The sequence below is a fragment of the Notolepis coatsorum genome, assembly GCF_963971535.1.
Source record: "Notolepis coatsorum genome assembly, chromosome: 16".
Taxonomy (NCBI): domain Eukaryota; kingdom Metazoa; phylum Chordata; class Actinopteri; order Aulopiformes; family Paralepididae; genus Notolepis; species Notolepis coatsorum.
In genome coordinates, this window is record NC_140180.1 from 42,541,142 (window position 1) to 42,568,679 (window position 27,538).

Sequence of the window (27,538 nt, forward strand, 5' to 3'; positions counted from 1 at the left end):
CTATCTATCTATCTATCTATCTATCTATCTATCTATCTATCTATCTATCTATCTATCTATCTATCTATCTATCTATCTATCTATCTATCTATCTATCTATCTATCTATCTATCTATCTATCTATCTATCTATCTATCTATCTATCTATCTATCTATCTATCTGTACCCAGTGACCTTGGGAGCACTTTTCTACATTGCTTTCTGCTGCCACTGTAAAAAAAAAGAGAGCCCTATTTAAATAAGTTTAAATAGGGCTCCAGCGGAGGCTGTAGGGAAAAGTTGCTTCGTTTGAAGACAGGATATTCTTCTCAATTAACCAGGAGGCATTAAGGGAGTCTTCAATGGACTGGCCTTACTTAAACAGATATATAGAGCAATTGCTATGCCCTGTGGTGCACCATGCCTATTTTAGCATCAATTAGTGAGCAATTTATATGCGGAAAAGAAGTCTGAAGCATAGCTGGAGCCCGTTGATGTCTCTTAGTGTGGTCCAGTATGGGCCAATTTATTACTCACATAGTCATTCACAGGAGCTTGATCCAGAGCGTCACGAGCAAACCGCTGGTGACCTGTGACCTCCACGTCAGGAGTGTCCACATCCTCAATATCATGGAACTTTGCACCTTAACATAAATGAAAAGCAGAAAACAGAAAAATGGGGGTTTGTACAAAAATCAACATGAGTTTCATCTTCAGTTTTATCTTACTGTAAGATGGTTTATTTTAAGTTGTGCAATACTGTATGTAACAAGGGATGTTTTCTTTTTTAAGTTGTACTTAAACCATGCGATAACTAGCCATTTGTAAACTCCCCTCTATCACCATCTGAATTGATTGATTGAGTGTTATTTCCCAGGTGTTGGACCAGACAGGACGGTGGTATATTCCACTTCCATGCTCTCATGGTCTTATGGTCTCATGGTCTCATGCTCTCATGCTCTCATGGTCTCATGGTCTCATGGTCTTATGGTCTTATGGTATCATGGTCTCATGGTCTCATGGTCTTATGGTCTTATGGTCTTATGGTCTCATGGTCTTATGGTCTCATGGTCTCATGGTCTCATGGTCTTATGGTCTTATGGTCTTATGCTCTCATGGTCTTATGGTCTCATGGTCTCATGGTCTTATGGTCTTATGGTCTTATGGTCTCATGGTCTTATGGTATCATGCTCTCATGGTCTTATGGTCTCATGGTCTTATGGTCTTATGGTCTCATGGTCTTATGGTTTCATGCTCTCATGGTCTTATGGTCTCATGGTCTTATGGTCATGGTCTTATGGTCTCATGGTCTTATGGTCTCATGCTCTCATGGTCTTATGGTCTTATGGTCATGGTCTTATGGTCTCATGGTCTTATGGTCTCATGGTCTTATGGTCTTATGGTCTCATGGTCTTATGGTCTTAGGTCTCATGGTATTATGGTCTCATGGTCTCATGGTCTTATGGTCTTATGGTCTCATGGTCTCATGGTCTTATGGTCTTAGGTCTCATGATCTCATGGTCTTATGGTCTTATGGTCTCATGATCTCATGATCTCATGGTATTATGGTCTCATGGTATTATGGTCTCATGGTCTCATGGTCTTATGGTCTTATGGTCTCATGGTCTCATGGTCTTATGGTCTCATGGTATTATGGTCTCATGGTCTCATGATCTCATGGTCTTATGGTCTTATGGTCTCATGATCTCATGGTATTATGGTCTCATGATCTCATGGTATCATGGTCTTATGGTCTCATGGTATCATGGTCTTATGGTCTCATGGTATCATGGTCTCATGGTCTCATGATCTCATGGTCTCATGGTGGGTCGCATGGTCTCATGGTCTCATGGTCTTATGGTCTCATGGTTTTATGGTCTCATAGTCTCATGGTCTTATGGTCTCATGGTCTTACAATTAGAGCTAGAAAAATTATCTCTGACCCCACTCACCCAGCACACCACATCTTCCAGCTGCTGCCCTCCGGGAGGCGCTACAGATCCCTGACCACCAAAACATCCCGCTTTAAAAACAGCTTCTTCCCCACTGCCATACGGACACTGAACTTCCTGTAGCACCCCCCCCCCCCTACCTCTGTTGCTATGGACATAAACTCTGAACTTTGATATTGAGGTCTTGTAATTGTGTATTTATGTATTTAACTGCATGTAGTATGTACGTAATGTAAGTGATGTTATATGTTCTATGTTCTATGTTGGAACAATGCTGTAACATGCTGCACTGAAATCAAATTCAACCAGCCTGGCTGGGTGGTCATTAAAGATAATTGAATTGAATTGAATTATGGTCTCATGGTCTTATGGTCTTATGGTCTCATGGTCTCATGGTCTCATGGTCTTATGGTCTTATGGTCTCATGGTCTCATGATCTCATGGTCTCATGGTGGGTCTCATGGTATCATGGTCTCATGGTCTTATGGTCTCATGCTCTCATGGTCTTATGATCTTATGGTCTCATGCTCTCATGGTCTTATGGTCTCATGGTCTTATGGTCTCATGGTCTCATGGTCTTATGGTCTTATGGTCTTAGGTCTCATGGTCTCATGGTCTTATGGTCTCATGCTGCTAATGGTATCATGGTCTCATGGTCTTATGGTCTCATGCTGCTAATGGTATCATGGTATCATGGTATCATGGTCTTATGGTCTCATGCTGCTAATGGTATCATGGTCTCATGGTCTTATGGTCTTATGGTCTCATGGTCTCATGGTCTCATGGTGGGTCTCATGGTATCATGGTCTCATGGTCTCATGGTGCTCATGGTGGGTCTCATGGTCTCATGGTCTCATGCTGCTCATGAGTGTGTTTGAAACTGGTCGGAGGACAAGTGCCTGGAGTGAAGTGAGTGCCAATAGCCACTGACTATATCAGATACATGAACACCTGGTTTACGACATGTATGAATTAAAGGCTGAGATCACTTATCGATTTATCGATAATTATCGATAACTGCGTGAAATCGATACGTGGCGTCACATACAGATTTTTTGGCATGAAAAATAAAATATATATATGTAAAATACTTTTTTCTTTAACGTTAGTTCGTGTGTGTGTGTCGTGGGCCAACTACAGCATCGCAAAAACTACAGTGAGTGCACGTGACACACATTTGAATACTTTATTTGGTTCCACAAATTATATTACATAAACAGGGAATCAAATATATCGGGGTCAAGCAGCACTGAACACTTAAGGGTACACATAGCACCTCCTTTGCCACGTGGCTAAGCTGCCAATAATAGCTGAGACAGAGCAATATTTGGCAATTTGTTTGGCTTTTCTCTTAGACATTGCAACAATTCTCAGACCGTTCACGGTGCATTTATATACATGGCCAAGTCTTCCGAATATAAGTACACTATATCTACAGCTGTACCCAATGCCGGCCATCACATTGAGCAGTTGGTATTTTATATACATGTCCCGGAAAGCCTGGTCCATGTACATGTCAAAGGCACAGCCTATTTCTATGATTAGCACCTCCTTGTGGCTGGTGTCAACAAAAACAACACATGAACTAACGTTAAATAATTTTCTTTTCTTTTTTAAGAAACAAATATTTTAACCTTTTAAAAAAAGATTTTTTTTTACACATGCAAAATAATAATAAAATATCTATATTTATTGTCTCAGCCTTAGTATGAATAAGGAGGATGGCTACACTGAGCCGTTGTGTCTGTATCCCTTTTTACCTCCACCAATTGGTAGATTCGCTTTTCTTCCGCAAGGTAGTTTTCAACCTGTTCGTAGAAAAAAATGTCCATGACTTTCGAGCTGGAGGTAAGAATAGAAACAGGGAGGTTGTTGCCTGGGTCTAATTTGCTGCCTTTTTTTGTACAGGGGGGTCACTCTCACAATTTTGAAGTCTTTGGGGACCTGTTTTATGGAGAGGTTTATTATGTGGGTGATGACTGGGGTGATGGCGGCTGATGAGTCTCTGAGGAATTTGGAGGGGATATTGTCATGGCCAGTGGCCTTGTTAGGTTGGAGGGCGCTCAGTTTTTTGCCAAATGTTACCATTTTGAGTTTGAAGTTGTCTTTGCGGACCCCTAGGTTTTTGTAGAAGGCTAGGATGTGTTCTACCCCAAAATGCCCTGAGTGGGAGGGTAGTTTGTTGTGGCTATGTTTGTAAAGAAAATGTTTAAGTAATTGGCCACATCCAGCTTGTCTGTGATGAGTGTTTTCTGTCTTTATGTTGATGTTTGTAAATCTGTTTTTTTAGTTTTTTACTGCAGCCTAGTTGGTTGTTGAGTAATTTCCAAAGTTCACAGGGTTTGTTTTTGTTTTCCTCAGTTTTGTCATTGATGACATTTTTTTTGTTGCAGATTTGATCATCGTTTACATCGTTTCTTAGGCAGAGGTTACACCTTTCGTATCATCTTCGTATTGTTTTCTTATGCGTATCGCCGCGACGTCGTGCGCCTGAGTCACACTTTCGTTTTTTTTTCGTTTTTGTCAGCCAAGCACACTGATGTAGTACACTGCCAAAGCAGTAGGTGGCAGTAGGTGGCAAACATGAAGGCAATTTCAACCAATCAGAACAAATGTGCCAATACACTTCCTGGTGGAAGCTCCAGCAAAGAAATGTCAATAAGGCAGGCGCCTATGCCGCGCCACCATCTTGCTTGCTCACTCAATGCAGCAATTCTTTTTTCAGCAAAGCCTAATAAAAGTGCAATAAACAAAACGGATACATTCACTGTGTGTTCTGCCTGTCATTTGTTGATGAAACAAAACTAACATCAACACAAGTGACCACCAAGAGCAGATAGTTTAGTCTAAAAACGATCGGTAGCATTGTTAGCTGCATGCTAACGTCAATGGAGTATGCCATTATAACAATATAGCATTGTGGCTAGAAGCTAACGTTAGCTCACGCTACTTAGCCAGCACGAAACTGATGATATCGCGAGCTATCAGTAGTTAGATAACATTAGAGACAACGCTGTGTGTATTAAACAAAGGTGAATAGATGACTGGGCCATTTTGTTTAATGCTTGTTAAGTTGAAAGAGGAACTCTGAGCTAACAGGGTCTGAATCCTGATAGCTCACGTTAGCCAGTTCATGCAATCGGTAATGCTAGCAGAATGAATGGATGTAAACTTTATTTAACATATTGCATATGGGTACAATACAATACGGCTCAATACAAACAATTGTTAAGGGAATGCAGACTGTTGTAGCTTGGACTGGGGTCCTTATAACAATAACTTGACAACACATGGTAGCTGAAGCTATTTGGGACACGGAGCTCTGTCCCAAACACACACACTGTACACAGGAAGGGCACGCAGATGGTATCTACTGCGCATGGGCGTTTTCGCAACAACTGCTCCGTGCTGACTACACGCTGTATTCCTGGCGTTTTTTTTGCGTATCTCCAAACGCAAACACAATTTTGCGTTTCAGCCGTATCCACAAAAAAAACGCCAAAAAACGCGTTTCTGTGTAGATAGGACATGATACGTCGTCAAAAACGTATAAAAAAACGCCAGGAATACACTAGTCTAACCTCAGCCTTAGTCTGTTTCTTTGTTGTTTGAGTTCAACCATGTGGGCTTGGAGATCACTGTTTGAGCTTTTGGCAAGCTTTGACTGACTTTTATGAGGTTCAGAGCATTTTTTGTCTCTGGTTTTCATAGCGGTCAGTATGTCTGAGTGCATCCATGGCGCAGCGCGATTTTTAACCCTGGTGGTTCTTAGGGGGCCATGTTGTTTAGTATTGATGAGAATTTGGTTTTGAATCCAAGCCATGTTTCTTCAACTAGTGTACCACTGAGCTCATCTGACCAGTCTAGGCTCTCCAGTTCTTGGTTAAAGGCCTCACTAGAGTAGGTTTTGAGGTCCCTAGATGTGACAGCCATTATCGGTCCTGTCTGTCAGTGTGTCTGTAAATCTGTGAATGAGATAACTCCAAAAGTAATGGATGGCTAATGGCTAATTGCCATGCAATTTGCTGTGCACATTCATGACTCCAAGAGGAAGAGACATACTTATTTTGGTGACCTCATGACCTTTCATTTAAAGATTAAAGATTAAACTGGACTTTTGAAGAAGTCTTTATTCATTGCACACATTGACAATGGGTCTCATTCACCAAACCGTCCCTTGTCTTGGATTCAGCCCTAACTAAGAGCAGGATTTAGGAGCACTGACGAGCAGTCTTAACTTGACAGACTTGTGTGCTCCGTATTCTTAAGGGATTTATTTGGGAGGAATCATAGTGATTCCTTCATGTCAACTCTACAGGCCTCCTTGGAATTAATTAATCATAATTAAAAGAATTACGCATTTGATGTCGGAAACATTTATAATAGCACTACACAAAGACTGCAAATGACTTTGAATAAATAAATAAATCAGATAAATGTTGTTATTATTTAATGTTCTTATTTATAGTTTTGGACATTTGCTTATTGTATACATTGTAAGAGCCAGTGGATAAACATTCCACTGCTCATCTTACCGGTATGATGTTGCGTGTGACAAATAAAACCTTGACCTTGCAGGTGCACTTGAACAGCAATCATGTACATTGAACCCTGCCATCCAATTAACAGTGAGCAATCGCGCTATTTAAATGGTCAACTCTGCACCCTAGGCTTACACAATCCGGGTGAAGACGGCATTCTATGGCATTGAAATGACAGTGGATAAATAAATAAGAACTAAAGCTAATCGCATGGATATATCTATAGTGGAATAATTGTTAGTTCCTGCCTGGCCACGCACGCACGCACGCACGCACGCACGCACGCACGCACGCACGCACGCACGCACGCACGCACGCACGCACGCACGCACGCACGCACGCACGCACGCACGCACGCACGCACGCACACACACACACACACACACACACACACACACACACACACACACACACACACACACACACACACACACACACACACACACACACACACACACACACACACACACACACACACACACACACACACACACACACACACACACACACACACACACACACACACACACACACACACACACACACACACACACACACACACACACACATGCACACACACGCATAATGAATGAACAGTAGGCTTATATTATTCGAATGACTTGTTTCATTAGGAGATCACAGATACTGCGCTGCCCTATAGTAATACAGTACATACTAGGGGTGGACGGTATAAACGGTATGAATTTGCGCTACGGTATGGATTTTGACTATACCTTGTGACCGGTAGACTAGAGCAGCTAGTCACAGCAGTAGCAATGACGTTAACATTACTTGGCGATTCACTTGACGTTTGCAGTGGTCGTTGCATAGTGTTTAATTGTACTGAGTTTTTCTTCACTTGCTCACAGACCTTGCCATATAGTTTTGGCATTTCACTTTGGCTAAGGAGGCTGATTGATTGATTGATTGATTGATTGATTGATTGATTGATTGATTGATTGATTGAAAACTGTATTAACAGATTGCAGAATGGGTACAATACAGTACAGCTCAATACACACAATTGTTAAGGGGATGCAGACCAGAGAAAGACTTTCGTCTTGTTTACATCAGGGTCCCCCATTTTCAATTCATCAGGACATATATGACATACATGACATACAGATAGTCAGGGGAGGGGAGGGGGGAATTGGCATAACGACTAAATTGGGATGGGAGAAAAAACACAGAAAAATAGGAGGAGAAAAGGTGGATTAAAAAAATGAATTTTGTAATTAATAGGGCTGTACCCAATATAATTTTTTCAGCATTTAAATGTTCTGTTGAGGTTTTCCATGGGTGTTCGATTATATTGGGTGTTAACATGGGTGTTAAATTATATTGATCTATTAATTAGATCATGCTGGATTCAGTCGGAGCCTATCTATTTGCTTTGTCTAATTGCAGTGTGTTTGTTTTGTTTAAGTGTGTTATTTATGTGTTTTGTCAATATATTGTGATGAGTGTGAATGTATATTAATTATTGGACCCCAGGAAGAATAGCTGCTGCTATGCAAAAGCTAATGGGGATCGTAATAATAAAAAAAAAAAAAAACATTAGCAATGCTGTCCACACAATTATGTTAAAACACTTTGGCTGCCTAAGGTTAAATTCATGATATACCATAGATTGCCAGCGCTATTTGTCTATGGAGAAAGTCCCCTTCTTTGCAGGGCTATAACTTTTTAAATTATATTGCTACATTGCCATTATTAGGGCCCATTCAAAGTCCTATATGTATTGTTCATTGTGTAGCAACGTTAAACTTTTTCATTCACATATTCATAGTAAAGTATGGTCTAATGTATAAGTATGTTTTCATCTCTTTCTGCAGCTTTCTCCAGAACGTGATATATAGCCCCAAATGCATTATATTGATGATGAAATACAGTTTGATGGCAATCAGCGCGATATAAAAAATTCCAACTAGACGTACTTCTAGAAGTTACTACACGTCATCTGATGTTGACCGGATGGGCGAGGGGGCGTTTATAATTCCGTGGGCAGCGTTATACCAATCATCTAATGTGGGTCAAATGTTGATAATAGCAGTTAGTATCGAAGACGGTAACGTTACACGCTCAAACTCACCCCAGTCTCCGCGCGCCGTTGGGCAATCATCGTAGAGTAGAAATTCTATCATTATGGGATGGCGATTTACCCGGTCCATCTCCAGCTTGTATAATGGTATATACGTCCAAATCATGTTGTTTATCGAGTTATTGGCAATCGATCGCTATGTAGCGTGACGAGCCAGAGTCACGGGACATGTACCGAGTGGCCGGAAGCAATACGGACGTCTAGCACAACCTCTATGGCACATCCTGTTTAAGCGATTGCGCCGATCGGCCACCAGATGGCGCTCCTGAACCGCCAGAGAGCTCAGTGGGTCCTGCTGGTGGATCTCAGGCCAGCGGAGGGGACATATGAATCCGATCGCAGATTTTTGAAATATTGATATAAGGACGACGTAAAGCGTCCTCCGGCAACTTGAGCATGGCCGGGAATGACGTCTAAAGACGGTTTCCGGCACCCAAAGTGTTAAGTAGACAGCTACACCCTCCATCTGTTTTCTCCATTCTTAAAGAGATCCGTGTGGCTGCTCCCTAAAGCTGTACACACCTACTGTACCTTCTAGTGAGCAATGGCGCCTCACAAATCTATCTATCTATCTATCTATCTATCTATCTATCTATCTATCTATCTATCTATCTATCTATCTATCTATCTATCTATCTATCTATCTATCTATCTATCTATCTATCTATCTATCTATCTATCTATCTATCTATCTATCTATCTATCTATCTATCTATCTATCTATCTATCTATCTATCTCTCTCTCTCTCTCTCTCTCTCTCTCTCTCTCTCTCTCTCTCTCTCTCTCTCTCTCTCTCTCTCTCTCTCTCTCTCTCTCTCTCTCTCTCTCTCTCTCTCTCTCTCTCTCTCTCTCTCTCTCTCTCTCTCTCTCTCTCTCTCTCTCTCTCTCTCTCTCTCTCTCTCTCTCTCTCTCTCTATCTATCTATCTATCTATCTATCTATCTATCTATCTATCTATCTATCTATCTATCTATCTATCTATCTATCTATCTATCTATCTATCTATCTGTACTCAGTGACCTTGGGAGCTCTTTTGTACTGCCACTGAAAGCACATGTAGATTTATGACATAGATGACACCACACACGTTGCGTAGGATCAGATCCGACCGCAAGGCCATCCTTATGACCAGGCCACAGATGTTTATTACGCGCTCTATTGTAATCACAACAGCAGCGCCTTTGTTTTAAGCTAACATGACTTTGAGCTCTGACTGAAACAACTGGTTCATTGTTCACTCTTTCTTAATGACTGAAACAGATGGTTCATTGTTCACTCTTTCTTACTGACAGGAAACAACTTTCTTTTTCCAACTTGTGTTTTTTCAGGTTCCGATGTTGCTGTTATGATGCAATACAACACACCGGAGACCCTAATGACTATAATGTGTGCATCCCCTCAGAGGGCGGTCTAGATTGAGGCTAATCAGATGACCTCTGACCTCTCTTCCTCCCACGTCCCAAGCAGCGCAGAGAAGAAAAACCCCCGTCATGACTTCCATGTGCTAATGAAATGGGGGTTAGTGTGCCAGCGCCCTGCCCTACTTGAGAAATCTTTTAAGAATCTTGAAAAGGGTATTTTCACAATGTCCTAATTATGTAATAGATTCCTATTTGTATTTTTATTTGAAAAAAAATTCTTGGTTCTGATTTGTATTTCTAATCTTAATTGTCTTCAGCATTTGTTTAGTTTTTCCTACTTTTATAGCACTAAAGGTGCTACTCTGAATATAGTGGTGTGTGTATGCATTAGGAGGGCACCATGGCACAAAGGATATTGGCTTGGCTCTATCCTACTCAATACTTTGTTTAGCCTATAGTGTCTAACCTTTCAGTTTCTTATGATTTTTTTTTATCAGCACGATTTTGGATGCAGCTGCTTTTCTGTAAAAAAAACACACACACAAAAACTGCATTGCTTTGTGTGTGTAAATTGTCTCTGTGGGGCGAATTCACAAAGGGATTGCGCAGCTTTTTCTAACGCTATGCCTGTGCCAATAGCCCCAAAACAAACCTTGCTATTCACAAAGCATAAAAGGGTGAAATACCGTGCTAACTGCATTGCCATCATCATCTGTGCATCCGGGTATTTAAATGAGGTAATATGGGGAGAAAATGTGTCCCTTTCTATGCAAATGAGCCTCATTGCAAAATAGTTGGTGGTAAATAAGCACATTTATAAGGGGTGTCATGGCCAGCATTTCCAGTGATAATGGCAGCAGTGATTGTAGCCAGGCCATGCTCGTGAGAGAATATTTAGAAGGAGAATATAACTATTTGATTTAAGGCAAGATCGAAATCATCTGGAGACACAGGTTGCCAGCTCAAGCAATTCTTGATCTACTCGATGAAATCAAAGATGGTATTGAGCCTGTCACCCAGAGATCCCATGCAATGCCTGGCATTGTCAAACTGCTGTCAACACTCCAGGTTCTTGCGTTTGGCTCCTTCCAGACACCTATCACAGGTGCCTCTGGACTATCACAACCATCCATCTGCAGGGCTATGTGGGATGTTACCAGCCATTCTTCGCAGATACGAATGTGGTTGCCAAATTCCCTGGGTCTGTGCATGACAGCAACATGTTTAGGAACAGCAGTCTATATTGAATGATGCAAGACATGGATGACAATCCCTGGTTACTGGGGAAGAAAGTTGTTTTGAGAAAACGTTTGTGCTGTAATATTCATTGCAAATGTGTGCGGGAAAAGTATGTGCATATGCTCCAGAATAAACTTCCATGAGGAGTAGACGCTGGAAACACAGTCAATGAAAAGTTTATTCTGGAGTATATGAGAATGCAATGCGGGTTCTATTCTCTTAATTAACTAAACATTAAATACAACTTAATTTCTCACTCTAAAAATATCTGAAAGTATTTATTTTTATCCACTTTTTCTCCTTATTTTTCTATTTTTCTCCCATCCCAATTTCGTGATTCCAATTCTTCCCTCCCCTGTCTTGAACGTTGCTAGACTATGCCTCCCACTGGTCGGCTGTAGTGAGGATAGAAGCCTTGCATCACGTGTCCCCTCCGGTACACGAGGAGGCAGCCTGTCGCATCTTTTCACCAGACAGCTCGAACTCTCAGTGGCGAGGAGTAATGCGTGGGAGGCTCACGCTGCCCCCGATACTTCCTGTTTTCTGCTGTACAGGCGTCACCCAACCGACCTGTAGGAGTCGCTGTCCACAACGTCCAATCCCCACCCACCGGCTTTCCCACCCTCTAACACTGCCAATTGTGTTAGTATGACGACCGGCCAAGCCGGTAGCAACGCCGAGAGCTGGGCTCGATACCAGCATATCCTGCGTTAGTGGCGAGCGCCTTGCCCACTGCGCCACTCAGTCGCCCAAATATCTGAAAGTCTGAAAATATTTTCACAGTGCCTAACTTCGGCCTAAAGATTCAGCACCATGGACAGGTCTGCTCAAACTAACTCCCAGACGTATGGGCGTGTTTGCGCTAGTATATTATTCGTGCAATATCTTTAGTGAATAGGTCCTTAAGCCGGACCACATAGCGGGCGCAAATCACACACAGTTAAGGGTGCTATTGGCGGCCGCAATCCATTCTTTGAGAATTTGCCCCTGTCCCTGGTGCTGCCTATTTCATTCTGGCAGGGCCTGAGCAGAGCTGTGCGGCCATGTACTTGCATTGTGCAGTGTTCTGGGAAACCACCCTTGAGCATGCTCAGTGAACACCACGTTGGTTTATTTGACTGGCATGAGGGCAAGAGGACGTACGGTGAACTAGCTTGGCACCTGCTGGCTAATTAGCTCAATTGCAGTCATCATGTTACATGCTGCTATTTAACAACTGTTCAGTTTAGTACTTCAACACAAGATGAGAAACGAGGCCATGCTATTGGTTGACGATGAATGCATCCATCCATGGCATGGACTGTTGAAATGTGCCTACATGCAGGACCGCCTCGCATTACCAGTCTGTTGGCTGTATTCCGGTTACGTTCTTATTGGATTTAAGCTGTTTACATGCACATTAGATACCCTGTGCTTGAGTATCCCTGTCACCATGAATAAACCAAATAGAACAATATTCCTGTCCCACAATCAGGGTATATAGATAATAAATGGTGCTTGACACTTTTTTGTCAACCTCAACCAAACCATAACCTTAACCACACTGTTATCTTAGACTAAACATAACCGTTAACCTAACCTTTATTAAAACCTAACTTTATATCCTAACCAGAACTGTGGTGGTAGTGCAGAGGTGAATAAAACCTCAGTAAATATGCAATTTAACTGATAGATAGTACACAACATGTATGTATTTATGTTAATTTAATTGTGTTGATGTTTCCATTTCTGCTAAATAAGTATGTACATTTGTACAGGTATGTACTATACCTGGGGGGGGGGGGGGGGGCGCGACAGTGGTCACCTGGTCATCTGAAGGTTCCCTTGAGCAAGACGCTTAACCCTCAGAACCTCCCGATGAGCAGGTTGTCACCTTGCATGGTTGCCTCCGCTATTTGTGTGTAACTGTGTGAATGAATGGGTGAATGCGAGGCATAAGTTGTAAAGAGCTTGGGATAAAAGCGATATATCAATGCAGTCCATTTACCTGGCATTGGGGAGGGATAGATCCAGTGGATTGGCAATTCCTGGCAGATCTCCCAAATCTTGGAGTTCTGGAGGAAGGCCCGATTAGCGATGGGTTCATCGGCAGGCACCCACATCTGGGAGTCCTCCACCTTCACCTCCAGGCCCTCTGTCTCACCCTCCTGCCAGGGAAAACACACACAGTGCACATTAACACAGATAACGACAAATAGACAGGACAGTCCCTCATATGCACGCACGCACGCACACACACACACACACACACACACACACACACACACACACACACACACACACACACACACACACACACACACACACACACACACACACACACACACACACACACACACACACACACACACACCTGTCTGGCGCCTACACTACATGCCTGATTAATTCCAAACACACACACAAATACACACACACACACACACACACACACACACACACACACACACACACACACACACACACACACACACACACACACACACACACACACACACACACACACACATACACACACACACACACAGCTGTCAGAGCCCACACACACAGCTGTCAGAGCTTACACACATACACACACACACATGTACACACACACACACGTACACACACACGTACACACACACACACACACACACACGTACACACACACACACACACACACACACACACACACACACACACACACACACACACACACACACACACACACACACACACACACACACACACACACACACACACACACACACACACACACACACACACACAGATACACAGATACACAGATACACACACACACACACATCTGCCTGAGCCTATACACACATGTCTACACCCACAGACACAAAGCCCAGAATCTCATGCTCTGCATTTACACCCGTCTCCCCCTGAGCCACCGCACAGCTCTTGCCCCCCAATCCTTTTCATCCATCATCCCTCTCCCTCCACCCTCCTGACTCTTCCCGTCTATTTCTCAGACTCATTCCTCTTCACCTTCCTCTCGGGCCTCCACGCCACTAGTCCTCTTCCTCCCATCATTGAAATTCACTGACAGATATACCATTTGACTTTTAAATGACTCCAGAAGTGTTTTTTATTATGTCGGGAGCGGTGGTAATATAATTTACTGTAATGTGACAGACACAATAATGCTGTGCCCCCCCCGCCCAACCACTCCCTCCTCCCCCACTAGCACTGCGTTAGTTGGCATCCAGCACTATCAATCGCCTTAATTTGTTGATATTGTAGTTCATGAGCTGTATAGCAAACTATTATTGCTTAATGATAGGGAATGCGTGCCACTGTTGTCTAATAGAGATATATGAAGGGGCTGTGGTAATGCTTTCATAACAACGGCGTAGATATTTATTTTCTTTATGCATATGTAAACACATAGGCAAACAAAACCCTCTTCCTATTACCTTGTTAATTAGCGAGAGAGAGAGAGAGAGAGAGAGAGAGAGAGAGAGAGAGAGAGAGAGAGAGAGAGAGAGAGAGAGAGAGAGAGAGAGAGAGAGAAACACAGTTCACTTGACAAATGTTTTTACAGAGTGCTTCTCACCCGGTCTAAAGCTTAATTGCACATTAGTTGATGTGAAATCCGGGGGCTATGGGGGAAGTGGGTAACATTTATATTACCGGCTCCTTCCTGCCTCTCTCACCAGTGTCTCTCTTTTCCACGCCAATGCCATGTTTGTTGTGAAGTGACATGGCAGTGAGCAGCGCCAGAGAGGAAGGAGCTTGTGGAGCTCAACCAGATGAAAGACAATTGGGTTTGACAGTGTTTGTGTTATAAGGTAATGGGGGTTTTCCGCTACCTTGCCACGCCATGAAATCCGCGCTCATACTTTGTTTACCTTTTTCAACTTCCAATGGAACGGTGTGGAGGAGCACCAGCCTGGGCTGATTTAGCAGTGGTGGAAAGTCACTAAGTATCAGGGCTGTAAGAAGTACCCAGGAAGTGAAAGTATGGGTACCGTCTCAAAATCGTACTCAAGTAAAAGTCAGAGTATCTGGCTAAAAACACACTTGAGTAAATGTAAAAAAGTTTCTACTTTTAAATGTATTTAAAGGAAAACTCCAACATTTTGGGAAATTTGCTTATTTGCCATCTACCCTGGAGTTAGACAAGAAGATACATACCTTGTTTCTTCTCTGTGCATGCAGTAGGAGTAGGAAGATGCGCACCGTTAGCCTAGCTTAGCGTCAGTCACTGGAAGTAGGTTCCTCCATTAGCCTAGTTCCCAACGTCTTCCTACTCCTAATGCATGCACAGAGAAGAAAAAGGTATGTATCTTCTTGTCTAACTCCAGGGTAGATGGCAAATAAGCTAATTTCCCAAAATGTTGGAGTGTACTAAAAAGTAAAAGTAAAACCCTTTTTTCTTGACTGTCTATTCTTCTGATAGCAGGTGTTTAATCAAACATCCCCGCTTTCTAGTCTTGCACAAGGACCAATCAGCATGGGTATGGGCGGGTTCATTTTCCATTGATGGGGATTTGATTGGCTGTTTTTAAATAAATTGCGGCCGCAGGATTAATAACGCTAACGTTAGTTCGGCCAGAGAAACAAATATACAAATTAAAATGGTTGGACCTGCAAGATTTGTACTTTGTACTTTGTAGGTCTGCATTTTAAATGTAAGGAGTAAAAAGTATGTTTTTTTTCTCTGAAATGTAATTGAGTAAAAGTCAGGAGAATGAGGCTGGCAGGTCACTGCCAGAGACACCATGAGCTGCCAACCAGCAAACTTGCTGTGGGAGCCCACACACGGGCATCGATCACGAGGACGTCCCACATTAACGTATGTGGACGTACTCAGAGAGATACAGGAGCAGAAAGCACCGGCGAGCTAGCCAGATCCATGGAATATTCGTGGTATTTCACCGCACGACAAGCTCCGCAATGTGAAATGTGACATATTATGAACTGATAAATCTAGTGATCTATGCACAAAAGCATTTTTTTCCTTCCAGGGGGGGGGGGGGGATTGTATGAACTAAGCAGGTGAAATGTTGACAGGTCAAGCATTTAAATATCACTATTGCACTATATCCCATCCGTCTTGGAGAATGAGCATAACGTATATGGGAATGAGAGAATCCAATCACTTAAACAGTTCACGCAAAATATATCCGTCTTCCTTCTTCCTCTCCGACTTTATCGCTTCCATTGCATTTGACTAAATAGCGACAGTTAATTCAAAACCAAATGCCCACGGAAAAGTACAGCATAGCCTCTGTTGTGTTGTACTGTTGCAGTCACATGAATTGTGAAACGCACGCCAGCAAGCAGAGTGACCCCTTGCTCTATTCGACTCAGCCCCTCCTACCTACACCTACTGGCATGACTGTAGGACGTGTATACTGGAAATACAACACAGGTAAAACAGCAAGGTACAGTACGGCAAGCCTACCCTTACTGTACCATTCATACAGTGCAGTGGAAATTTGCCTTAACCCTTTCACTAACCGTCTGTAGTGTGATAGTAACAATGTGGAACGCCCTACCCAAAGCTGTAAAGGAATGTGAATCCCTGCCCACATTCAAAACCGCCCTTAAAGAGCACCTACGGGAGGCTGCAATTCGAAACTGGCCACCGTAAATGCCCAAAACCCCCACCACCTCCTAATAGACAGTCTCCTCCCCACCGCATGTATATATTCCCTCCCCGCCGTATGTATATTCCCCTCCCACCCACCCACCCCCTCCTAATGTACAGTCCCCTCCCCATCATATGTATATACTCTGTCAGGATCTAGGGGTAACAGTACTGTATATTTGAATACCGCCTATGTCACAAATGTATCAGTACTAAATACCTATATGTCCCTATGCCATAAATGTCATGTATGTTATGTATGTCATAAATGTCTATATGAATTGAAAATGGGGGACCCTGATGGAAACAAGACAAACGTCTTTCTCAGGTCTGCATCCCCTTAACAATTGTATGTATTGAGCCGTACTGTATTGTACCCATTCTGCAATCTGTTAAATAAAGTTTTCATTCATTCATTCATTCATAGTAAAGGGTTAACCTTCTGTAGTGTGGTAGTGAAAGGGTTAACCCTTTTGTAGTGTGGCAGTGAAAGTTTTAACCGTTTGGTGATGTGGCAGTGAAAGGGTTAAGTCAAGCCAAAGTCTCCCACACTTCCAGCCCATGGCCCAATCACACCATGGACTTAATGATGGCTCAGAGGACTGCTGTGGTGGGTGGGTGCTGCTATTGTATCTCAGCGTGCTCTGGCATTTTGCTAGCAAGCTCACCATTCCCTGGCTCCTGCCAGTAATTAAAATAAAACTTGTGGAACACAAACACTGCTCTCTAATTGGACCTCTTAACCACTGAAGTCTTCTACGAGGAAACAGTAAATGGAGGCCATGACATGGAACTGGCAACATGACTCTGACTTCACAGTTGAGAAACTACACCAATAACTTGCTGAAGAGAATGCCCGAAGGGAAGTGATAAAGGTCAATGTTTTAGCATGGATCAGGGATTTATAAATGTCAGTTGACAAGCACAAAGACAGCATGATTATGGTGCTCTGGTTTATATGCCCTTTTAAAGAGGGATTTTCTTTCATTAGAACACAGAAACAGCTTTTTGTGTTGGACAAACGGTGAATGATGGTAATTTGTTGCGGGCGAGTCCTTGGTGTATTTATCAAAGAGCATATGTAACTTCATTATTGTTACATAGGCTCAGTTATGCATAGGATTCACAACACCCTAATGAATAAACAATGAGCCTATCTCAATCCCTGCCCTCTTCTCTTGTTCTTCCAATCACAACTGTTGCCTTGATCTTCCAATCACAACTGTCGCTTTCCTCGGCAACAGCTGTGATTGGAGGATCAAGAAAAGAGGGCAGGGTTTCAGATAGCTCAATTTGAGGGCAGAGGCAGTGATCTATGACACACAGTTTAGTAGGTCAGCTATGTTTGCTATAGATCAATAAAGTCTTCCTCATGATATTCATGACCTCTCACATGCTATGACAGCTAGCATATCGCCCTGCTATCTGGCTCCATCCTACGTTATGGCACAGATCTCACTGTGTTCATGTGGAATAATATAGCCTACAGCACAAGAAACACAGTATGGTACTTTGTGTATGCAGTACTTTGTTTCACCCTGGGTTAATCGCAGAGACAAATCGCATCTGCGATCCTAAAGAGACAATGCATGCGTGTGTGTTCCGGTGTGTGTGCTAAAAACTAACCGCTGTGTGTACCACTAAAACATTGAGTGTCGTTGCATGCCGAATAAAGACCTCTGCTACAGGTCCTGCATTATTATTATTCTATTTGCAGCTGTTGTCTGGTTGCCAGGCACGTTTTCGTCATCCCTATATAGTGAGTATGTAATGGAGTGAGTGGTATCCAGTGACAATATTACAGGATACAAGGGAGAAGAGTTCGATCTCACACTTGGATAACCAGAATGCAGCTCAGGGATTAGTGCCTCTAGGTGTCATAGATAGTGGGTACATTGAAATTGGAGAAGACTCCTACAGCAAGCAATTCATGGTTTGTCTTTATCAGCCACATGCGGTTTTCCCGTCATTTCTTTCACATCGGCACAGCTTGATCCAAGCCCTTGGCTCGGCTGAGCTCAGAACCATTAGTGCTTGGTGTGTGTGTGCTTCATTTGGCCACAACCTGAGAGACCTGTGGCCAGATGCACTCATGGAGCGTTGAACACGGGCACTCTCCAGTGTGAGAGGAGGTCTTTAAAGAGCTCAGGCTGAGGCCACTGTTGCTGCTGGCTTGTTTGCGCCTTGGCATTCCCATTTTGATGTTTTTGTACTCAATATGTCAGCTAATATGACATAATATTATTATTTTTTTTAACTTTTATCAAACATTTTAAATATTGTCCTGAATGAACAGCACCAACTCCTATATGGCAAAGTCCATGCATACAATTATTATTACTAGCTGCAACCAGCAACTCTATAGGTCGCTCTGTCAGGTTGGTTGATTGGTCCACAAGGAATCTCTGCGTGTCTGTGTGTATTTGTGTGTGCGTGTCTGTAATTTGCGTATCTCTAGAACCGCTCAGTCGGTGTATTGCTGTGGGCCCAGGAGAGTGGTGAACACTCCTGAACGCTTCATGCTATTGCAACCACATTTGGTGGATATGTGTAGATATGTTGTCTGAATGACCAGGACGCGTGAATATTTTCGGCAACCAACTTGTGTTTAGCGTTTCTCTGATGTGACCGCGGCAGCGCGAGAGAGCTGCAGCGCGGAAATAGGCTGTCTATTGCCTCGCGCTGCAGCGCGGAAATAGGCTGTCTATTGCCATTCTCTAAGACAAACTCTAACCTTAACCAGCTCCTTAACAGCGCCTAAACTTAACCCTTCTAACCTTAACCAACTCCGAAACAATGCCTAACCTTAACCTTAACCATAACCAACTCCGAAAGAATATTGCTATTCTCTAAGACAAACTCTAACCTTAACCAGCTCCTTAACAAATAAATAAATAATAAATAAACAAAAACGAAAAATCTACTTATTTCAACGAACATTTCAAACTAAATAACAGATTATGCACATAAAATGCTGAAAACAACCGAAGCAACAATAGTATTTTAATGAGGCTATTATTATTATCATTATTATTTTGCAACAAGTTAGCCGTCTCATAAATAGCACATATAAATGAATAACTAACTTGAACTAACTTAATAGGATTGAAGTGATATTTGGCTTAAAAAATCGGTCGCCTGGCAAAAAAAAAGAAAAAGAAAAGCCTGACGATGTGCATTGGGCCGCGGCTCTCTGACGCCTTATTTTCTGGGTCCCAGCCTGAAAAGTTTGGGAACCCCTGATCTAGGGGAGCCATGGCTCACCGAGCTCCCCCATGATTCGCACCCTGCTCCCACCCCCTCTATGAGGAGCTAGCAAAGATGAGGAGGACGTTCAGCCACAGACTCATACCCCTCCAACACTCCACTAACCACCTCGTCAGTTCTTCGTGCCAGCGGCCATCAGGCTCCACAACCGTGGGCATGGACTGCTGCCAGCAGCTGGTGAAATAATGGCTGCAGAACTTGAGAACTATTAGGAATGTCTGACCACTAAGTGTGTCTGACTCTTAATTAACCACCAAAACCTGCACAGACTACAATGTATAACATATGATGCCAGTTAACCTTGCACCTTGTGTATACTGTTTACTTTTACTCTTACTCATAGTATATATTCAGATTCAAATTCTTTATTGCCTATATTTAATGTAACATATAATATAACATATACAGACCCTCATCTGCATCTTTATATACACTGTTTATTTTGTATCATATTTTTATATTCAGATCTAATTTGATTGCCTATATTTATGTCTTTCTACTATTACCCTGCCCATACCTATACCTCCCCTCCCCCGTCCCCCATGCTGCTATGACGCCTGAATTTCTCCAACGAGATCAATAAAGCAATATCTTATCTTATCTTAACCTCTTAAGCCCGACGAGACCGGTACCGGTCCCCAAAATTACATCACATCATAAATTAATCTCTCCAGACTGTCTGACAAAAGTATTGTTTTATTTTTCAAACGTATTCAAGTATAAACATCATAACCATGTCACACCAGCAGTTATAATGTATATTATCATCAATACGTTAGTTTACCAATAGGTTAAAGTGTTATTAGTAGGGCTGTCAGTTTATCGCGTTAATTAGATTAATTAATTACACAGCAAATTATCGCGTTATGAAAATTAACTCAAAATTAATTACAATTTTTTTTTTTTTTATATATTTTTTTTTTTTATCTCATTCATTCCATAAGAACGTAGAATACACATTACAGACTTTTTTTTATATGGTCCATTTGCATGTTCTTGGTATCTGATTCTAGGGACATCTATGGATCTCAGGGAATGTATTCCCAGTGTCCGAAATACTGTGTCTGTTACTAGGCTTGAGTAAATTGTAATGAACCAAATGAGAATATCAATAAAAAACGTTTGTATCTTTGACTGTGAATAACACTATGCTCAAATTGACCAGACCTGAAAAATCTAAGCAAATTAATAGATGGAAGATGATTAAACAGAAGGTTTTGTAGATACAGTACTGAATTCTGCCATCCGGACACATGCAATTTGAAATATGATTATAGAATATAGAATATCAGGCATAAAATGGTTATGCGATTAAAATGCGATTAATTAGATTAATTAATTACAAATCCTGTAATTAATTAGATGAATTTTTTTAATCGCCTGACAGCACTAGTTATTAGATAGATTTTATTTCCGTTTTACTATTGTTTTGGTCGCGAAAGCCGACCATTTTGGAAAAAAATTACGTCGGGAATTTTTTTTGCGGCCAAGAGGACACAGAGTGCTTTCGCTGAGCGTTGGAATTTTTTCTAACGACACTTCCCAAATGCCTCTATGGGGTTTCAAGCTAATTACTTCTGTATGACATAAATGTGCAAATTGGCTATAATAAGGTAATTTATAAGCCTGCTATTCTATATTCTATAATAATATTTCAAATTGCATTGGTCCGGATGGGAGAATTCAGTACTGTCTGTATCTACAAAACCTTCGGTTTAATCATCTTCCCTTTATTAATTTACTTAGATTTTTTGTACACATGATTCCAAGAAGGTACTGAACAAGATCAGTGACAGTTTTTCATGTCTGGTAATTTTTAGCATGGTGTTATTCACTGTCAAAGATGCAAAGAAAAATCATAATTCATATTCTCCTTTGTTTCATCACAATTTAAGCAAGCCTAGTAATAGACACAATATTTCTGACACTGGGAATACATTCACTGAGGTCCATAGATGTCCCTAGATACCAAGAATATGCAAATGTTTTATTCTTGCGACAGCTTCGCCATTTTGAAACAGATTTCAGATCGGATGGTTGCTAAATCTTCACAATAGGGGTGACAAACTAACTGCGCTCCATATATATATTATATGCCAATAACGTTCAGTTTTGTGGTATATAATCCTGAGTAATAAGATAAATTAAAAAGATTCATTCAAAAGTAATTTGCTTTCCCCTACTACATCCAGTCTGTTTCCCCTACTACATCCAGTCTGTTTCCCCTACTACATCCAGTCTGTTTCCCCTACTACACCCAGTCTGTTTCCCCTACTACATCCAGTCTGATTTCCCTACTACATCCAGTCTGTTTTCCCTACTACATCCAGTCTGTTTCCCCTACTAGATCCAGTCTGTTTCCCCTAATAGATCCAGTCTGTTTCCCCTACTACACCCAGTCTGTTTCCCCTACTACATCCAGTCTGTTTTCCCTAATAGATCCAGTCTGTTTCCCTATACTATAGCATGTGTTCTTCAAGTAAAAAAAACAACCGGCATAGACTCACAATGGGCCTTACCCCGTCTCCGAACAGGAAGTAGAGAGTCTGGTGTCAGACTTCTCTCTGCTTCTTCTGTACCAACGTGAAATGTAAATGAGAACATGCTAGCGGCAGAAACGTTCAAGAGAGGGATTTTGTCTTTGAACATGCAGCACACTCTGCGAATTGCAGTGTGACGCTGAAAATGAGATATTTTGATTGTTAGAATTTCTCCCATCCTCATTTCTGAACTTCACATACAGAGCTCTAAGATGCAGAGAAGTGCAATTAATAGCTCTGAACTCAGGTGTGGAGCCTATACTGGAATTTATGGATGGAAAAAAATAACATCTAAACAAAATACCACTTTTAACCTCTCTCTCTGTCTCTCTCTCTCTCAGACCTCTCTCTCTCTCTCTCTCTCTCGCTCTCTCTCTCTCTCTCTCTCTCTCTCTCTCTCTCTCTCTCTCTCTCTCACACACACACACTTTTCCCTTTAGGCTATTTGGGTTCAGGCTTTTGAAGGAGTTGATTCAAAATTTATATTGGTTCAAGATTGACAGCAAACACCATTTGATCTGAGCCAGAACGGCGTTTGTGGGATGGGAGTCGTGGGCGGATTTCTGACGGTTTCATAGGCGCTACAAACCTAAGTTTATACTCCAGTGGAAGAGGCAGGGAGAGATAGGATAGGATGGACAGGCTGTGTGGAGCTCCCTGGTTATGTCCCTACAATATGCATGACTAGCCTCTGTAGCCCTAGCCTTGAGAAAGTGTTGAGGTATAGAGGCAGACGGCCCTGTGGAGGAGACAGTACCAGTAACTCGACGTCCTCAGCCTCCATCTCCAGCGTCGTGGGAAGCTTCCTAGTTTGAGTCTTGATGTAGCACCTCTGATGCTTGGCGAACCGGATCCCAGTGATTCCCTTTGAAAGTGAAAAGAAAAAAAAAAGAGAGAGAGAGAGAGAGAGAGAGAGAGAGAGAGAGAGAGAGAGAGAGAGATAGAGAGAGAGAGAGAAATGAATGAATAATCAGTAATTCAGATATATGTATAATTCATTACCCTTCAGTGAAGTGACCCTTCAAGTGCATGACGATTGTTTTAAAACGTTCAGTTCTTTTTTTATTTAACTTTTTATTTTATTTTAGTCAGATACTGTACGTTTTTATTTTTTTGTATTATCTTTTTCCGTTTTTCTCCAATCCCAATGTTAGTCGTTATGTCAATTCCCAATCCCCTTCCTGGTCGTTGCGCACTCTACCCCCTACCATCGGTCTGGGAGGGCCGAGACTATCACATGCTTCTTCCGACACATGTGTACCCAGCCCAGGAGTGTAACGTGTGGAAGGATCACACTACCTCTCCCAGATCCTTCCCTTGCTGTGCAGGCGCCCCGACCGAACTGTAGGAGTCGCTGTTTACAACGACCAGGGCCCACCCCACCGGCTTTCCCACCCACTGACACTGCCAATTGTGCCAGTATGGACGGCCGACCAAGCCGGAGGCAACGCAGCTGAATTCGATCCCACTGTCTCTGCGGTGGTAGACAGACGCTTAGTCCGCTGCGCTACCCGGCCACCCAGATACTGTAAGTTAAAGCCTAATGAGCTAGCAGAGGTGTGTTTTGATCTCTCTTTTTTTTTTATCTTCCGGTGGCGTGTAGGCCTACAGCCGCTCAACCACGGTGTAACAATACTTCATTGAGTCATATTTCTCACAGGAGAGCAGAGCGACATTGTCGAGTCTTAATCTATGCAGTCAAGTGAGGAGCCTCTCTCTTCAGCTTCACTGATGATCCTCCACAATACAGACTCCAGGGCCTCTTCAGTCTGACACAGAGAGAAAGAGCCTATTTCTACACATCTGAAAGATATCTCTCTTTCTGTCTCTCTCTCTCTGTCTCTCTCTGTCTCTCTCTCTCTCTCTCTCTCTCTCTCTCTCTCTCTCTCTCTCTCTCTCTCTCTCTCTCTCTCTCTCTCTCTCTCTCTCTCTCTCTCTCTCTCTCTCTCTCTCTCTCTCTCTCTCTCTCTCTCTCTCTCTACCATTCTACATTAATCTGAGAATGTTCGGCTGGAATAAGTGTGAGAGACTTCGATCATAACCGTTTCCAATGTGTCCTTTGCAGAGGTAGAGCTGCTCCTTCCTCGCAGACGGTATAACAATTAGACAACAGAACCCAAGTCTGCCACGGTCACTTTAGAACTGGATCACCATGCGTAGGAGCGCTGGAAACGTACTTGAATCAATTCAAATGTAATTACACTGACGCGGCGACTGCGACTAGGTCTGAATCAGTAATTGTGACCATGCGGGATGCGGGAGCCGTTCCTCCGCTGTCACTCCAAGAGCCCGACACCAGGCACACATGACGTGATACAAAGCGACGCCTGTCATAAATCCGCCGCCTGTAATTTCATTTGTGTATGGGGAAAATAACAGGGCAATAATAGGCCCAAACTCAATGTTTATGCCTGGAGTTATTGTGACGAGTCACTTTTTAATTTAGGTCCGAGCTTGCAGCAGAAGAGGGAAAGACAATCTTGTGATGAGATTCAATGATTACTGAGGCCAGTCGACCGGAAAATGTAAAAAGACACATCATTACAGGGATAAGATATGGGGGGAAATGGACAGTGTTAAAATACCCGCTCACAACTTTGAGCGCTTGGCGCTTTGAATAACTCAATCCCATAATATTTAGCTCACTATTACATATGGCTGTGCACTACAACAGTTGTATAAGATACGATAAGATAAGATAACATAGCATAAGATTATATCATATAACATAAGATCAGATCAAACAGATAACATAGGATAACATAAGATAACATATGATAACATAAGATAGTGTAGAATGACTCGATTTGGAGGTCTTGTTATTCCAGCAATGGTGCTAGCCAGCATTCAATGTCCATACAAGCACAATGCCCATGAACGTATAGTCACAGCTACGTAACTTCACACAACTACAGTAGCGTATCACCTTTACTCTAGACAAAGTGGATGATCATACACATTTTCAATAATGATCAAATATTGTTTTTAATATATAATAACAGATATTTGTTTAAGCCCCTTTTTTATTTTTTTACATTTTGTATTTATTAAATCATATTATTATTATTTCTTTATTGTCATTTTTTGGCATCATATTCCTGCAGACATATTACATGCAGTATCTACAGGAGAGGGCACATATATACACATTATTGTTTCTGACTAATCTACAAGTTTAGAGATGGCCACTACTAGTGAGGCTACTAGTATGCATCCAATACAAAGCACACAGTATATTGACCTATCTCGCTCCGAGGAAAGCAACAGTTTTGATTGGAGGATCATGAAAAGAGGGTGGGGTTTGAGATAAGTAAATTATGCAAAGGCGGTGCATACTGTTAAACACTGGAAGTGTTTAACAGTATCTGCTGTTAATGCATAGATATTGAGAGTGCAAGTCCTCTTCTTGTTGATAATTAAATAAATAAATAAAACTAGCTAAATCTAGTCGGGAGAGAAGAAAAGTCAAATCGATGTGGGTGTAACCTGGTGTCACCCGAGCGCCCCCTACTGGTTGAGGGTTGTTATTGTGCGCGTAACCCTGTAACTACCTACCCACCGTCTTCCTACTGTGCTCTATCTGTATAAATGCCATATCCCCATTACTATATCTGGGATGTGGCTCTGAGAAACCTCAATATCATAGTAGTGTGTGCAGGCTGGGATAGTGAAGTATGTAAACACCTTACCCTGTTTGCTGTTGGATTTATATTTATGATTTCACTTTTCAGTGTAATATTTACAATATTCTGTTTACTCATGTACACAGGGACCTGCTATCCTTGCCTAGGCTGGGATAATAACGAGAATCCCAAACACTGTGAGCATGTAAACTCACTCATTCTCCAAGTTTACTCCACTGAATACTAGGGGTGTAAAAGGTACACACTCCGTACCGAACCGCACTGTTTCAGTGTGTAACGTACCGTACCGAACGGCTGTGTAGTGTACCGAACTAATACAACGGTATGTTAACCACTAACGACGACCACCCACCGGGGGCTGTTTTTTTCACAATCTAATATAATTATTATTATTATACTTTATTTTTTTACAAGTTTATTTGTTATGGTTTGTAAAGCGACCCCAATAGCACGACACAGACAGGTATTCAGAGTTTAGCCAAAAACAAGGGCAAAAGAGTCCATGAAACAACAAAAATGCAGCGTTGTCCCTTTAAAGGGCGAACAAAAAGTACACAGGAATATCTTCTTGAGTCCATGAATGAAACGAAAGTTCGGAGTCTGGTCTCGTACAGACTCGTCCAGAATGCTGCCGACGGGCAACGCAGCAAACAGGGGGTCCAAGGGGAACAGAGTGAGAACACGGGCATCCTCCCGACCAGAACGCTGCCGACGGGCAACGCAGCAAACAGGGGGTCCAAGGGGAAAGGAGTGAGAACACGGGCATCCTCCCATGGAACTATAGAGAGCGATGATGAGGCCTCACCCCAGGAACGAGGTCCATGAAGAGGGAGTAGGGTAGTAGCTGGCACGACGTCTCACCCCAGAGACGCGGCGGTAGATGGTAGCAACGGATGGCACGACGTCTCCCAGTGAGAACATAGGAAATCCTCCCGTGGGATTATAGAGAGCGAAGACGATGTCTCACCAGGAGCGCGGCGGTTGATGGTAGCATAAAGAACAACCTGGCAATGAGTGGAAGGCAACCAGCAGTACTAGTAGTCTCCCGATGAGCTGATTGCCAACCACTCACAGGTGCGTGAGGTAGAATGTTCTGCACGCCCCCTCGTTGGGCAGCATGCAGTCCTTACCCAGCCCTCACATGATTATTAATTTCAATATAGAATATTCGTTGACAACTCTATAAGTACAATTAGTTACTGCACACTACATCACCCCGGAGTGGAACATGGAAAGCCAAACTTTCCCCCACTGTACTGAAAACCTGTACCGAACCTTGACTTCAAAACCGAGGTACGTACCGTACCGTGGTTTT

At 42.4% G+C, this 27,538-nt stretch overlaps 1 protein-coding gene across 1 annotated transcript in view; it reads right to left on the bottom strand.

Moving 5' to 3' along the window:
* The window catches only part of tnmd (tenomodulin), a 96,079-nt gene that overhangs the window by 15,760 nt on the left and 52,781 nt on the right, over window positions 1-27,538 (bottom strand). Inside the window, exons 4-6 of the mRNA XM_084331836.1 lie at window positions 23,337-23,444; window positions 13,161-13,320; window positions 517-623 (exon numbers count right to left, since the gene is read on the bottom strand). Coding sequence (XP_084187962.1) covers window positions 517-623; window positions 13,161-13,320; window positions 23,337-23,444 — 375 coding nt within the window. The remainder of the gene's footprint in view (window positions 1-516; window positions 624-13,160; window positions 13,321-23,336; window positions 23,445-27,538) is intronic.